General features: G+C 37.2%; 1 protein-coding gene across 4 annotated transcripts in view; it reads right to left on the bottom strand.

The window, feature by feature from the left end:
- The window catches only part of EPHA6 (EPH receptor A6), a 603,925-nt gene that overhangs the window by 73,894 nt on the left and 512,558 nt on the right, over positions 1-17,473 (bottom strand). For all 4 annotated transcript variants that reach the window (XM_064728221.1, XM_064728244.1, XM_064728211.1 and 1 more), the window contains 2 exons: positions 16,576-16,701; positions 11,239-11,424 (listed from right to left, as the gene is read on the bottom strand). In XM_064728221.1, the coding sequence (XP_064584291.1) occupies positions 11,239-11,424; positions 16,576-16,701 (312 nt within the window). The remainder of the gene's footprint in view (positions 1-11,238; positions 11,425-16,575; positions 16,702-17,473) is intronic.

Raw genomic sequence — 17,473 nt, 5'->3', positions numbered from 1 at the left:
CTGCTGCTTTTCCTTGTTTATTACTATTATTTATTATTATTGAGTATTTATTCAATATTTTCTGCAGGTGGAATCAACCATTTCATGTGCTGTGTACTTCTGAGCATCTAACAGCCACAAATTGAAAAGCAGCTCTTTGGCTGCTTAATTTAACAAACTGGATTGAGAAGTTCTAGAGAGGTCACAATTGCCCTCTTCTATTTGTTTTTACAAGCACCATCTCTCTATTAGCACCAGCAAAAGAACACTTCAGTCTGTTGTTCCCTTCCCACAGATTTGGTTTGGAAAAAAAAGAAAAAAATGCATGGGTGGTATATTTAATGTAAAAAATCCCATTGCTATTTGTTTCTATACAGTCAGTTCTCTTGGTGCTTTCCATACAGGGATTGTTGAAACCCAGCTAAGAGAAAGTCCCAGGAACTCTGCAGATGAAGGCTTTGGGGAAGGGAGGGCTGTAGGGAGCTTTGGCATCCAGTGTGGCTGGAAGCAACTGGCTGTTTGCACTCCAAACTGCATTTCCAGGCAGGGTGGGCTGAACATTTAGTAACAGAATTCTGGAGGACAGATTGCAGAAAGTTTTCCTGCTTCTGAATAAGGGAATTACTCAATTTTATCACCTAATGTCTGAGAGAAGACTGGCTTCTGTTAGGAGCATTTCCCATTCTAAAATAAAACCTCATTTTTGTTGTTACTAGTGTTTCCTTGGGGAACTTAGAAGCATTTTTTTTCAAAATTATTTGAAATATATCCATTATGGAAACTACTGAAAACCAGCTGACTTTTCTCTCACATGATTTTATTGATTTATCCTTGCTAGACCACCAGGAATGGCACATTACTTCATAACCTTTTATGAGGGAACATATGGAAGGTTTTTATAAGGAATGGCTTTATAAAACTTTGAAATTATGATGTCAGATTACAATTTTTAGAGCACTCAAAAGGCTTGACTTGCAATGAAAAAAAAATCAGAAGCAGGGAAAAAATTTATCCCTGATGAATTTGTTGGATCATGTTTTCAGTACATTTAGAAAACATAAACTTTTTTCAATGCAATAATATGGAGATTTAGAATATGCTCTTATTTTAGAGATTTTTTTCATGAAAGCAAAGGCTGATAGAGTGGTATGCCTAAATTCTTACCTGAATAATTCATATCTCTTAGAAAAAAAATCTAATTTTCAAGATCACTAAATAGTATTTTGCAATAGACATCACAAAATATTAAAGGATCACAAAAATTGACAGAAATTAACCCCTGCTGAAATCGCAGAACACAGAATGGCTGAGTTTGGGAAGGAGCTCTGGAGGCCACCAAGTCCAAGTGAATCATTTCCATTACCTTGCAAATCACACAGTGAAACTCCTGAAGGCTCAATTCTGCTCCAGGGTACCTAAACCAGTAAAACCAAACCTGCATTGCGCTGTGCAGAGGGAAATTTATTCTCTCATGTTCAGCAGCAGAGTTTTAAAGGAGCGATCTAATTTTGTTTCCCCAGATTCTAGAGCAGCTGACATCACACCCACAAATGATTTTCTCACAGCTCAAGAAACTTTCAAGAACACATAGAGTCCTTTGACTGCCTTTTCCTGGTGTCTGGATTATTTATTTAAATGGTTTTTTTACTCTTCAGTTATATTTTAACTCTGAATTTCCTGCAGTTTACTGGTTTGGAAATAATGAAGCATTCCTATGCTTTGGCTTCATTTCTGAGGAACTCTCGCCCAGCTCTTGGGGAACACATTTTCAAAGTCCTGCTTTTCTATATCAAGTTCCCTGATTTCTACTCCAGATTTAAATGTACAGGGTCTATCTGGAAACACGAAGAAGACAAACACTGGGCAGGGCAAAGCTGCTGATCTCCATCCCTGATGAGTTTAAGCTTGAGATCCCTGTGGAACACAAGGCTTCCCTACAAACCTGCACTCCCATTTCTTGACTGGCTGATGGGAATATGTCCAGAGCCAGGAATATTTACACAGAGTGAGACTGTTTTAGAAAACCCCAATTATAACAACTTCTGGCTTTACTTATGACTTCTCTGGGACAAAAAGCAAATGCTGAAAGAATCTTTCAGCTCCTAAGGAGGAACTGATGTAAGTTACAGAATATTTGGGGAGAATTATTAACATCTAATTTAATTTCCCTTGCTGCTTCTACACAAACAGGTGATTTGGGGGGGGCGAAGTGAGGGAATTGCCTGAAAAGAGTTCTACAAACACTACAGGCATTTATTTTGTGATGTGTTAAATGTCAATGCACACTGAAGTTCTGGTTGCTGGGAAGATTGGTGTGACAGCATTAATGTGATTAAGGCTTTTAACAGCCATAACAACTGCTGTGTTGAATTATCTTTGTAGCCTTAATGGAATAAAATGGAAATACTGAGCTTCTATGGGATAAAACTGTGTATGCTTAAGCTGGCTACTAAATAAGTGTTTTTCAGTCCCTGCTAAACTGAAAATAGCTTTAGCACAATGCTAAATAAGAACCTGAAATCTTTATGTGTTTATAGGGATGTATGATACCCAGGACACTGCTACAAGCACTGTATGCTGCACATTTGAATTTCATTATCATGCATTCCTTATTACGTGAAAATAAAATACTTCAAAATTACAGTTTTCATGATAAAAGAAAACAAAGCCTGTAATATCAGCTGAAAACTTTTTGATTCATTTTTTATACATCATTATTTTAGGGAATTATGAATCCACTAATAATTATCTAAATTATCTTTTCATCACCCACTTTTTGTTATTTTGGAAGGAAAAATTGAAGCATTCCTATCATGTGGAATTCTTTGTTCTTTTAAGACAGGAAACTCTCATGAGAAATGTTGGTGGGGTAAATGAGATGGTTAAGAAGTTACAGGGGCTTTTTAAAATTTTCAGTTGCCTATTTTCATGGTTTTTCCATAAAAACAGAGATTTGGTTTGAATTTTGTACTTTATGTTTAGAAATTGCAGAGCGGTTTAATTTAATGAGTGAACTAGCTTTCCATGGGTGACATCTGAAGGTGGATGTGTTCATGAAGCTGCTGTGCACTCTGCAGCTCTGCAAATGAAGCTTTTTTCCTCTTTTAGCCTTGTTACCCTGTTACAGTATGAACCAGGGCTTGGAGATAAACACTCCCCACTTCTAGACAATAATCACTATCACTGAAAAAGCCTCATTGTGTTCAGTTGAAAAAAAACCCCTTGGGGCTGAGTGATTTTCTGCTGAACAAATGTAGGGTACAAATTGAGGATTCCTTTTGCTATTTCACATCCATCCATTCACAATTCACTGTGCAGCAATATCAGTGAAATTAAGCCCATAGGTTGGATTTCCTTCCTTGTAACAAACACCAAGTGACTCCCTCAAATAAAAGATGCCAGGATTAGAAGTGGAAAATCGCTGTCATTACCAGAATTGTGGCTGGGAATGAACTCTGATTAGAAGTGGATTAAATGCTGGTTTGGATTTACAAATCTGTAAATTAGACAGAAAATCCTCTTTGCTCACTGAGGGTGTCCCAGCTCACACCTGGTAAACCAAGACAGGTTGTGTTTGCTCTCTGATGGCCTGAGGCACATGGACAGGAATTCTGCTTTCTTTTTTGAAAAATGCTGCTGACCAAAGACAATTAGCTGTCATTAATTATCTCCCTGTTCATACCAGTGGATTCAGAGGATTTTCTCTGCAGCTCAAAGACCCCTTGGTGTTCAGTGAATGCCATGTGGTAAAACCTCTCTCATTTCACCATCCTTGTGCTGGTTTTGGCAACAGTGACTCTGCCAGGACCATGTTGGGCAGCATTTGTTTACCTAGGCCACAAAGTCACATTTTTCAATGCTTATAAAGGCATTCATTGAAAACTAGAAGTAAATTGCCAGTCTTACCTGAAACACTTGTGTGCTGAAGATTGTGCTCAACTACAGGGTAGAAGAAAAAAGCAGAGAAAGGAAAGAGAGGAGACTCTCTTCTAAAGCAGGTAAATTAATTATTGTCAGACTAGAGAGATATTAACAAGTTTCTGTTGTTTCAGGAAGAAAATTAATCAATTATGTGAATTCTAGCAACAGTACAGTGGTTTGTTTCAGGTTTTTACTATTATAAAAATTCTGTACTATGCTTCTCTAGATAAAATATTGAAATGAAGTCATTATCAGCTAAACTTATTTGCTTTCAAATTTTATTCAGCAGAAATTACCTTGTTAAAGTTTAGTTGAAAAACGACAATATTTACAGATGGATGTTGTTATGAATCTATTTGAGAATGTCTGACAGAATACATTTCCTTCTGAAAATGTGTTTACAGGATTGTCATTAATGTTTTGTGCTTATATTTAGAACATACTTAAACTGAATACTCTGTAACTTCACACCATCTATTATGATGTTTTAAAATCATATTCTTTTCTTTCCCACATTGCTTCTCTCTTTCAATTGTGTCTCCCTTAACAGCTTTATCATCCTCTCCTGATTTACAAGCACTATGTTTATCTCTGAAGAAATGTAGCATTTAAGAAGGATTATTTTGTGCAAACTGAATTTCCAACCAGGAGTTTGGAAAGGATCCCAAACAGTTTGCATCTAAGTTATTTATTCTTCTGGAACCCGAACTATGCATGTATTAAAATCAAAAAGATAATTAAAGTCAGTGAAATAGTTTCTTTTCCTCACATCTAACTCTCACGTTTCTATAAAATGCAATATCAGATATTTATATGAGAAAATTACCAGTCCATTTCACAATTCTTCTTGATATGAATCTGCTGTTAAAGATATCATTGCTTGTTGCTTTGAATTAGAAATTTGGGCATGAGCATTAAAGCTGTAGAAAATATCACAGTGCAAACTCCTGTAGCAGAGGTTTGTATGGTGAGACTACACCTGGAGGGTCTATGGGTAATAATAAACAAAAATATTAATAAACAATACTAAAACCCAATAATGGTTGCTATTGAAAAACCACACATATTTGAAGATGAGTAACGCAGTTTACATTTAAAACAATTATTTCCTGCTTGTTACATCCTGCTTTCACCAGTGGAAGGTGCAGCAGGATGCTCTGCCTGGAATGGGGTGAAACAGCTTGAACTGTGCCCTATGCATGCAGATTTATCCCCAGCCTTTCCCCATGCTCAATCACATGTACATTTACTGGTGTGTTTTTGCCTCCACACAGAAGAACAAATGAATGTACACTCAACATAAATCAACCAAATACAACTTGTGAATTGGGATTATTGATTGCTTCCTATACACTCTTTAACCCCCTCACTCCTTTGGCTGCCAGCTGCAGTTGCCATTGTCATTTATAATTGTTCTCATTGTTGCTTTTATGCTTTTCCTGCACAGGCAACAGATCAGCCATGTTGTGCAGCAAATCTGTCAGCACATGCAATATTGTCTCCCCCTGATATTCATTGATCTTCTGGTTGCTGTTGTTAAAAAAGCCCCAACCCTTCATATATCTCCTGCACACTCTAAATATCTGGCCCCTTAACTTACTGCACCATTTTCTTCTTTACTTTCATGGAGGAGGAAGAAATTGCATATTGTATTCAGAAATTTCAGATGGAAAAGCAATCATTTGTGGTTAATAATGATGCTAATTATGAAAAATTATGACCATGCATTCCCTTCAAAAGAAAATGAAAAAGAAGTAGTCTGGCCATATCTTATCTACAGGACTTTATCTTTTTAGTGCTGTTAGTAGGAATCATTTTTGTCACTTATTTTTGTACTACAACCACATCTCATGTCAAAGCATCTGAATATCTTTGAAAGTCAGGTCCTGTGTGCCTGAACACAGACATCTGAAGGCAAAGAATCCCGAAGAAACTGAAATCCTGCTTCTCAGCTGTAACCTCTGAAAGCAGAATTATGGAATTTAGTTATGTTAGATAGTGTACCCTGGTCAGATTAAGCTGCTGTTAACAGGGTGTTACTGCTTGACTGTTTGACAATGTGCTTTTTCTTCACCGCTTATCGTCCTGTGAAAGATGCAGCAGCAGAATTGACAGTCAAGATGTATGGCTTGCTAACTGCAAAAAGGGAAAAGCAGAACACAGAAACGTGCCTGATTTCAGCTGCAGGAAACCAAAATGGCCCCTTGATTTTTGGAACAAAATTTCCAGGATGTAACGCATGAAAGATAAATACAAATTTTCCCAGAGGGTTAAAAGCTCATTTCTTCTAAGTACATACCATTCAGGAGAACTGATTATTGTGGATTTTTAACTTTTGCCAGCAACCTTCAACACATGGGTGCATGGTGGTTTGCATGTGTAAATTGAAATGTCCACACAGATACATGCATGTGTAAAAATAGCTCAGGACCATCAACATTAATTACATTTCTTCCAGTACCAGTCAGGAAGGGGAACCTATTTTGCAAGAAGGCTACAGATACTTTGTGTTGTCTGTGTTATATGCACAGCTCTTTCAGCTCTGTATTTTGCATGATACTTCAATAAACTGAGCTCACAAATTTGGCTAACATTGCAGGCGGTTGGTGGCTGTGGGTTTTGTGTTAATTTGATGGCCATGCCAACCCTGGATTCAATAATGTGTTGCAATATTTATCTATGAATAAGGATACAAAGGAAAATAAAGGGAGTGAGCCAAATTCAAATTTACAGCTCCACTTACTGAACAATTTATAACACAGCTGGGATCCTGCTGTTTTGTCTGTCATTATGTGCACAACTACAATAATATTTTATCAGAAAAATTCAGCTTTATACTCAATGCCATAAAAAGTCCACTGGCTAATATGACACACATACAGTCTCGCCACCACAGTGGATTGTCCATAAAGAACATTTAAACTTTGCAGAATCATGCTACCATTTCACCATCCATGACCAAGGTAGGAATATGGTCAATGTTTCCAGGAAAGTGACTCAATCCTTTTGTGTAGCAACAAAATAAATAACATTATGTGTACAATAAACACATGTATACAAAATATGGCGCCTTCTGAAATGGATTCTGAATGTTATTTAACAGGTGGGAGAAAAGAGCAACATGAAATTCATTACAATAAAGGCTCAAAGGCACAACGTCTTGGCTGAAAAAAGAAGAATTCATAAAGTCCTAAATTTTTGGAAAAAAAATGAAAAAAAAGAAAAAAGTCAGATATTAAGAGCTTTATAAGGTAAATTACAGCGAAAGAGGATCAAGTTGGTGCTGTGCCTCCCTCATGGACAAGGTAAGGTGCACTGATTTAAGGGCTTTTGTTGCACTGAAAGGGTTATATACAGTAATTTGAAAAGAAAATCAATGATTAAAGCTTTAAACTGATTTGAAAATGAGTGCCTGAAGATTTCAGAACTGCAATACTCTTTACAATTTGAAAGCCATGAAATCAAAACAGTGATGAGACAATGAGGGAGTCATAAGTGTCATTCCAAAGCCAGGCTCAATGTCTGAGCTTGTGAGTTTACACAGAACTAGAGGTCTAGCTGGTGTCTTCATTTTTCCTCCTTTTGTGAAGGGACTATTTTGAAAATCATTCTAGAGAACACAAATGTATATAATGCTGTCAAAGAAAATGAATGCCTTAAAAAGATTCCCCTTGTACATGTGAAGGGTACGAATCCTTCAGCAGTCAAAATTTGGAATGGAAACAATTCCTTAGGACTGATTTCTAAGAATTGGAAGTTATTTAGGGTAGAATTTGTGGGGAAGAAGAACAAACAGATTATGAGTGCAATAAAGCCCTTGCATGCATTGAAATTATTTATTTAACCAGTACTACATAGTAGTGATTAGGTTTTGCTTTAAACTATTGTGTAAGGCCCTGAAGAGCAAAACTAACTAAAGATTCCAGTCTGGATTTCTTCCAGTACAATTACAATAGTCAGGAACCCTTTTTCATGTGTTTTCTGGATATAGTTATGCAGCCTGATTTTTTTCTGTAGGCACAGCTTTAATTTAATTTATAGTCTATCCATGGAAAGTCTTCAACATGATGTAGAAATGAAGACACATCTTACTTCCCTAGAGCCCAACTTTAGTGTTGGTCACACATGTTTGCACTGGAGAAGGAAGTTATTGTTCTTATACCTGTTTATGAAATAGCAGCAGCTTGGCCACAGACATAAAGATTACCTGAGCATGCCCTGGCACACCCAAAAGAGTTCCCAAAATTATCACTGTGCTAACATGGCTTGAAAGGAAACATGGGTGTTTTTATGAAGTGGCCAAGCATCTATGATAAATTAGTGAGCCAATCAAGCAGTCTTTTGTGGCAAACCATGCAAGGAATGGTGTTGCTGTAACAAAACCCAACAAGAATAAAGTTTCCCCTGTGATTTCTGGTTAGCAGTACAAGTGGCACCAGATTCTGTGCCATGGTGTGTTTGCCTTGGCCCAGCAAATTGCCCTTGAAATGAACTCCCTGCTAACAGAGAGCCTGTGCTACAGCAACTGTTCTGCTTGCTGCCCTCTGTGATTAGGGACTGCAGCTAGGACAAATGAGAAATGAAGCCATAAGAAAAGGGAATTAAAACTCTGCTTCAGAGCTACTTTTGAGCAGGCTTAGTTTAGCATTTCTTTCCTCCCATACAGTACATATTCCACAGCAATTTTGAAAACAGTATAATTTAAAAGTTAACATTTGCTTAGCAGGTAGCAGCAGATAAAAGCTCTCATTTGCAGTGAGCAGGCGTATTTGTTATTGCCCCAGTCAATAGCTATTGACCTGGTACACCACTTCTGCTTATTACAACCAAATCCTTTTTCTTTTTTGTTCAATAGCCAATGACACTGTAATGCAAGGCACTGCTTACAAACTGATGCAATATCTATCAGCAAGAGCTAGAAGTTAATGACTAATGGTTACACAGAGGAAAGCATGTGCTAAGAACAGCAGTACACATCTATTAATCAAATGTACTACATCTGATATGCCTTTATAGCTTAGTGGAACTGCACTGCACATCAGATAAATAGTTTCTGTTGTTATTAATCTAGGTCGCAGCACAAAACACCTTTTATTCATGCTATCAGGAAATAAATAATTTGGCTAGACAAAGTTTTGTCTGACTTTTAGAGCACACCTTTCAGTAATAAGAAATTTGGATTCGGCAGTCCTAGACTCAGTACTTTGGCAAGGCAACTGCTCTCCTCCAAGCTGAAATTGCGTTTTTCTCTAAATGCCCCAGGTGGGGCAATGTAAAGGCAAGGCAACACTCTGAAGACAAAAAGGGAAGAGCAGAGTGCATTTGTCCATGGCTCAGCCTGCTTCAGGCCCCCCCTGTGGCAGAGCAGTGCTGCACAGCCCTGTCCTTTACAATTCCTGTAACTTGCACTTTCTGTGCCTGGGGGTGAACTTTGCTTGTAATTCATGTAGCCTATTTTCATTCCACAACTATGGCTGCATAATTGGTTTGTTGTTTTTTTTTCTTTAATCCTGCCTGATACCAAAGTAAATTCTTTCAAAGTCCCACTACTTGTTTTATATCTGAGATATGTATATTTTTAGACAACAGTGTGACTGTAAGAGTAACAACCCATATTTTTATACTACCTTCAAACAAATATTACAAAACATTAATGAAGTTTGTTGACTCTGGTGAAAGCAGAACTGCTACTGATAACTTTTTGGCTTACAGTTCTCTATAATCCTTCCTGTAGAACACCTAACACTCTAATATTGGAGCACTGATTTATCTGTTTTTTCTCTTTTCTGAATGCCACCTTGATTTCTCTCTAGACTGAGGTGATGAGGTATTACAGAAAGAAAACTGACAAATATAAAGATTAAACAATCATGCCATTGCCAAGGACATTGTTATACTGTACTCCCTATGCACCATTTAATTGGATTGGACAATGCTCCTAAACCACAACATTTTGCCTTTTTCAGATGAGACACACCCTACAAGATCCACCATGTGGACCCCAAGCAGACCTGTGGTACTGATTCATAAACCACCCCTGCTGGTGAAGACTGGGGGAATTTAATTGCTGATACGCTCAGTGTGAAGCAGAGCTAAATTCACTGAAGTTCCTACACTTTTACATCTCTTGACAAGATCTCCAGTGCTGCTCACAGCATTTACTCGTGTTCCTGTTTGTTGTCACAGAGCTGTTACTGACAGGAGAGCACACTAAGCTCTGTCTTTCCTGCAATGCAATGGGTTTTGTTACTCTACTAACTAAACATACCTAAAACCCAATAAATTTGCCCTTGCAATACTGTGTGAGGAAAGAAAAAGATCATCTTAACTTAGAACCACAGAGAGACAGTTTTGAACATGGTTAAGTCATTCCACACACCTACTGAAATTCCATTCCAACCACATGAGTTCAGGAGCTAAACTTTCCTTTTTGCTCTTAATTTTCCAAACATACATTTTCATGTTGTAATGAGGTAAAAACAAGAAATATTCATAACATATTTGTTGTGTTTACTGTGATGATAAGAGGACAGTGCATTATACACACAACACTTCCCTTTAAAAGAAAAATGTAAGTTCTGCAAATTAGCAAACAACATGGCTTGGTTGAGACAATGATTGATTTTGAAAAGAATTTACCATGAGCTTTTAAATTCATTACTGAAAAAAGCTGTTACTGAGGAAATTACATGCATGTTAATTAGACTTCTTACTAGTTAAGTGATAACTAGAGTTTTCAGCCTTTCAGAAAAGTCCATAACACCACTAAACCTACTGGATTTCAGAGGCAAGGAATCTCTATTGGCAGCTGCAACAATTATAAGGAGTAAAGCATTTCAAAGATTATTCTGGAACTTTAGTCAATCTTTGCAGTATACAACAAGCTACAGAGTTTATTTTTATTTCTCCAAAATAGGAAATTCATCTTTTCTAGTACCAAAACCAGTAAATCTCAATCAGATAAATACTGAGCACTTTGCAGAAATAAGATATTTTACAAGATGATTTGACTTCATTGTCAGCTCAGTTACATTTGTGGTTTTCTCCACTGGCCCATAAGCAAACTCTATTCTATTTTATAAGAATCTGTAGAGACTTCTCTTGAACGAAGGTAATTGTTATTAAAAAATAATAATGAAACATTTCAAATTGCAAACAGACAGGCTATGCATTTCCTATTATGGTCCCAAACTTTGCAGTATTGACTGTCAATGACTTGGAAGATTTCTGAGAACTGTAACCCATACTGAATGAGGAAAAAATGTTAATTTCAATACTAAATGAGACAGAATGGGAAAGCCAGCATAAAAGAATTAAAGAAAGGTATTAGTGACTTACTTTTTGTAACAACTCCTTCAAGGCGAATGATATTTGGGTGATCAAACTGTCCCATAATACTCGCCTCCCTCAGGAAATCTCTCCTCTGCCTGTCCATATAGCCACCCTTCAGGGTTTTTATGGCAACAGGGATCTCTCTTTTTCCTGGTGTCTTCAGACGTCCACTGCAAACTTCCCCAAACTCCCCTGAAACAGATCAAATATCTGTTAGCAACTCACAGTGCCTGTACAGAAGAATATTCAAGGAACTCACACATCCCACAGAAGTGGACAGAGAAATAACTGATTGAATATTCAGATTTATGAGCGTCATCACATCCCAGAAAATCAAAATATTCAGCAGCACTTGATAAGAAATGATCACCTTTCCTCTGTGCCACAGCAGAGATCATGTGAGCCGGTACTGCAAAAGGCAAACCTTCAGCCCTCCCACTGAGACTGAACATTGGTACCAACAGGTTTGGGACATACAACTGAGGAAGGAATGTAATGACACTTGGGTTTTTATTCCACTGATGACAAAATATCTATTGATAGAAATATTTATCTCTAGGGGTGAAATGCACTAAGACATATATATTAAGAAAAGCCCTGAGACTATCAGAACACTTGACTATCCTTCAGCTACAGAAAACATCTAAAAAGTACTTTATGCTGTTACGACCTAGAAAAGCACATGCATGTGGTTTATTTAAATGGAATTCCACACCTACTTGAAATTAATTATTTCCCTGTTCAGACAGCCAAAGGCCAACAGTCCCAGCAAAACTGGAGTTGTGCAGTGAGAGGAATCTCAAAACTTGTTTCCTCTGCTGTTTCCCTGTCTGTGTAGGGCCTGTGAAGGATGAGTGTCACCCTGAATTCTCCTTACACATTTAACAATTCAGTTTGTAGGGAATCACAACTTTCCTTTGATCTTGAAGTCACACAGAAGTTATTTAGAGCCCCTACCAAGCATACTTTGTCACTGCAGGTCAGTTTTCAATGGGTCATGATTCAATAAATGAAACACAGAAATATTTCAAAGTATATTTCAGTGCAGGTTGCTTTCAGAGAAAATCTAAATTTTTTACCCCATTCATTTCGGAATCAGAACTGCTAAAAACCAAAAAGCAAGTAATGAACAGATATATATTTAACTGGGGATTTAACACTCCATTGAGTGCTGTCTGTATTATTTTTCCCTAAACTTTAAGGACAGAAGTAAACAAAATAAAGGAGCTCTATTCTGTAACGGTGCATCTTCAGATATGAAGCAAATCTAGAAGAGAGGTACATTAAAGGCACAACCTTCACCTCAGAAAATTATAACTGCCTGATGTTACAGGATTAGAATGGATATTATCACAAGACTTTTATTTTATTAGGTTCTTTTGCTTCCACTAAAACAAAGCAAAGTTTTACTATCTTTAGATTCAGGAAGAGTGAGATTAAAATAACAATTTCATAGCTTGTCTTTCACTTCAATGACAGAGGCATCATCAAGTGCAGGAGTACAATTAACACACTGCTGAACATAACCTCTGAATAAAATAGTAGCTTCCTAAATAGCTAAAAAAATCAGGTGGTCCCAGGTCTTCTTTGTACAGTTCCTCCCACCAATTTATTTCTACTTAATTATAAAAAAATAAATTAAAGATGTGTACAAATATAAGATTTGTGAAAATATATGTCATTAGAGTGATGCTCTGGGAATCTTTTGACAAAAGGGGAGGTTGTGTGAGGATTTTCCTATATGATTTTTCCCCTTTCACCTTTAGAAGGCTCTCCTTGAAAGTTTTCTTGCCTGACCACTTGCACTGAAAAAGCAGTAGATAATTTGGACTTGTAAAGTGCTCCCATAAAAGGAAGTGATGAAACCTGAATGTTTTGCAGGAGACATGGTCTGTCAATCTTCTGCTCTGTGGCATGTTCAGCAGGACCAGAACACTCCTCTAAAGCCATGACCTTATTGCATCTTGCTGGTTTTTCAAGCTTAAATGCCTAAAATGAGAATTGTTTTCTAATTTCTTTCTCTTGATGAAGCAAAAAATACTAGAGCCTTAATATCCATTGAAAAGGAAAAATACTAGAGCCTTAATATCCAGATTTTTAAAGAAATTCTGTGGCCAATAAATCTTCAGAATTGCAAAATCTCACTTTAAGACTAATTTGGAAAGCATAGGTTACAGAATAAACCATTTAACTACTACAAGATTATACAAGAATATTACAGCTTCAGAATTTCATAAATAATGACATTCATCCCTCGGGGACTGTAAAAGGCTGTTACCAAGTGCTTTAAAATGAATTAAACTGAAGGAGGCAGCTGAACAACTTGCAATTCCAAGCTTTATTATCTGTACAACATCCAAAGCAGGGGAAGCAACCTCTGTTTCTTTCACTTTTTTTTTTTTTGGATGCATGATTTGGAAAGTTAGAAAGAAATTTCCCTCCTCTTGGATATTGGGATTGATAAACTGGTGAACATAAAGACTACCAGCAGTTTTTTTTGTGATATGATGTCAAACTTGAGATCATCAGCTACAGAACAGACAGAAACCTAAGGTGTATAATAACTTCTGCTTTAGACTAGATGGAGATCAATGGTAAAATTTAAAGCACTGAATTATTCACAACGAGACTTTGACAAGATTTCATCCCACAGTAGCTTTTCTACACTTCTGTTCAGATAAAGAATTTTCAATGTTTTTCAAGTCAAAAGGGGAATGGGTTCAACCAAAGGGGTTTTTCACATCTAAGAATCTCATTCTCACTGCTCAAGTTTGAAGATAAACAGGATAAATGTTGACCCTGCAGCAGCTGAGGTTCATGACTGCATGTGTAATAAGTTGAAGCTAAGAGCCAGATGTCAATGAAGTCAACAATTTTCCTTGCTCCAGGGAAAAGGCTGATCACAACTAGAGAAAAAGAGTCCACTGCCTGTTCAGTTTTAATAAAATGTAAATAATCTCTGGTTTAATAACAGAAACCTCACCCACCTTCCTGTATATTATACAAAAAGGAGCTAATTGAGCAGTCTAGGAATTTAATCTGTGCAAACCCCACATCCCTTTCTGCATTCAGCAGGGCATATGTGATACTGAAAGTGAAACAGGAGTATTCACTTAAAATTCTCACGTGCAGCCTGGTGTTACTGCATGGGATCAGAACAAATGTCTCAGCACAGACAGAGGCTGCTGATAGAACTGAAAGGTCACAGCACCAAACACAGCTCAACTCAGTTCCCCATTTCAGTCTTTACGCTTGTGGAGAACTTGCAGGAGATTTAGATCATGCAAAGAATATTATATGCTCTGGGAAAAACTGAAGAGTTGGTCTCTTCCTCAAGTTTCAACATTTTAACAAAGAATATAGGAGGATAATTGCAAATTGTAAGACAGATTTGATAAAGTAACTTCGGGGAATTCATTCCTTGAAGAGGGGCTGAACCTTAAACCAAACAGCAAGAAGAGATGGAGCAGAAAAATGTGTATGGGTGAGATATAATTGCCAAATACTTTAAAGTATAACTTGGGTACAGAGTTAGGTTGGAGTTAAGCTGAGAAAAGAAACTAACTAAAAATAATTGCCTTGAATGTCACAGCCATCAGAACTGCAAGTAGTAAATTATCAAGAACTTTTGGACATGACTTTTTCCACTGCAAAAACAAACTGGAAACTGCTTTCCAGTTTGGAGAAGAACAGTTTTAAAAATGTCATGACCAGAAATGCTGTTTTTTTTTGTTTTTTCAAGTATTTGTGATTTTACTTTGGCAGTTTCAGATTGAAATATTTTGGTTCTTGAAAGAAAATAATTTTTGTTTAAAAATTTTAAGTTACAGAAATTAAAAATGAGAATTAATGGCCAAAATAAAATGTTAAAACACAACAAATTTAAAAGTGAATCTGTTAACTGACTTGTTATAAGAGAAGATGTTGATTTTTGGTTTCACTTAGGTGAAAACTGTGAACATCTTTTAATAGTAATTCTCTTGTGATAGGAAATCCATGTTTTATCCAATTGAAATGTGTAGTACAGAATTAGAGAGAATGCACAGAGATCTTTAGGACTGCTGAGAATTATACTGATATGTTATGTCCCTAAGCAGCTACTGAAGAACTGTGTGGGAATTTGTACTCTCCTTGCCTCAGCCATGGTGCTTAAACTGTATCTTGTATGCATGGAAATGGGTTTAAATTTCATTGCAACCTGTTTGCAAGTCCTGTTAGGTGAATATTGTTGAAGTTGACAAATTACCTACGTAATTTTATAAAATAAAAATCACAAAAATAAAACCCATAAAAGTAAAATATGTCAAAGCACACACTTCCATGCATACAAGAAAGCAGAGAGAGAAGCTGAGAGAAGAGTTTTCATAAATGAAATAAACTGAGATTAAGGACACAATTTTAATCTGAACTAAAACAATTAATCCTTGTCTGTTGTATTCAACTGAAACCAGCAGTTACACAGATGTGGAATGTGGCTCCATCTGCTTTATAATCTAAGACATCAATATCTATAGTGTGTCTGAAGCAATAGAAGAAGGCAAACTGAATGTTCCCTGCAGAGCTCAGCCCTCTGGGGGCTCTCCCAAGCTCATAATTCCAGAGGGGCACAGCTCCAGCTGCAGGTGATGTGGCCCAAGCAATCAGGTAAACTGGGCCACTCCAGCACTATGGACAGCAATGTGAAACACAATTTTCTCTTTTACTTTCTCTCTCCTACCACACCTGGTTTTATTTCTGTAGGATTATTGCACAACATTGTCTAGTGCATAAAACACTTCTTAGCAACACTGGGGATATTTCCATGGTTATCAGCGCTGTAACATATCATTGAATGAGGAGTTTAAACTGAAAAATACCCTTCCTTTCTAGAGTGACTAAGATATATGAAACAATATTAAAAAAAAAGGATTACAGGGCATCATCTTTCATACTGTCTACATCCTATCAACAGATCTTCCTCTTCTCCCTCTCTGCCAGTGATCCTCCTCCAGACAGAAAAGTCTATCCCAAGCCAGCCTCTCCTTTTCCTCCCTCATACTCCTCCAGTTTTCTATTTGAGAAAAAGTTTTTCTCAGTCTTCTCTATTCAGAACTTATATCCCCATAGAAAGAGATTCTGATCTAATTTCACCCTCAGTGATTGAGAATCCATGACAATAACTACGGCACATGCTGAGTGACACAGTGTTTTGAATACATCTGAAACAAAACAAAGAAATCCCCAACAAACCAGGCAAAAAAAATCAATCCTACACAAAAAACTGATAATGAATTAATTTCCTAAAGCTTAGGAAAAGCACTATTGCCATGCCTAGAGATGTTTTTACAGTAGGGATAGTTTTACCTGCCCCAATGACTCTTTCAATACGAATTCTTGAAGGATCAATCTCCTTGGCAAACTCATGGACAGCAAGAGATGGATCTTCGTAAGTGTCTGGATCTATGTATGTTTTGAGTCCTGGGAAATGTACTGCAAGAAAGAGAGAACAAGAGGAATCAGGAACTCCTTGACATTCATGCATTGCAACAATAGTTTGCTTTTCTTTTTTATTTTTTGACTAGATAATTGAAAGGACTGACAATAATATCTTCCAGGTTTAAAATTTCAGAAGCCAACAGAAGAAGCAGGTCACTTGAAAAAGGCTCTGCAGAGACACCAAGTGAGGGCTCAATGATATGGGGAAAAGCACGGCCTCAAAACAACAGTGATTATTGCCAAAGCAGTTCATCTTCCCCTTTGCTGCTCCTTGGACAATTGAGGCAATCTGTCCTTTGCTTTGAAAACAGTTGTTTCTAGTTCTCCCCTTTCATTTAGGAGTAGATGGCTGAACATCCTGTTTTGCCAAACAGGTTAAATCTTTGAGTTCCTTTTCTCTAAGGATGAGTCCTGGAGGGCTGTGCTGCTTTGTTCTCTTCTCATCAGCTGGAACAGCCAGAGAGCCAGGTGCAAGACGACAACAAAAATATCCAAATCCATTTTCAAGATAATTTCTGTCTGTTTCCTTGGAGATGGCCATGGCAGTGGTGGGTTGGTGCCAGATTGCTTTGGCAGGCTCCAACAAGCTGTCATTTTCTGGCATGGCTGATATCCCTTGTGTTCCTGAGCGTAGCATTTTCAAGAACTTGTGTTGTTTATTCTGGACTATTTGTGTGGGAATTCTTTTAGGCTGCTGCCATATTGTGATTAAGTTCTGGAAAACTCAAGTTGATGCTAATAATCCATCAATTTATAAGGACAAAGG

The sequence above is a fragment of the Zonotrichia leucophrys genome, chromosome 1 (genome assembly GCF_028769735.1).
Source record: "Zonotrichia leucophrys gambelii isolate GWCS_2022_RI chromosome 1, RI_Zleu_2.0, whole genome shotgun sequence".
NCBI classification, from domain to species: Eukaryota; Metazoa; Chordata; class Aves; order Passeriformes; family Passerellidae; genus Zonotrichia; species Zonotrichia leucophrys.
The sequence above is the reverse complement of the archived record's forward strand: the minus strand, read 5'-3'. Positions and strand labels throughout refer to the sequence as shown.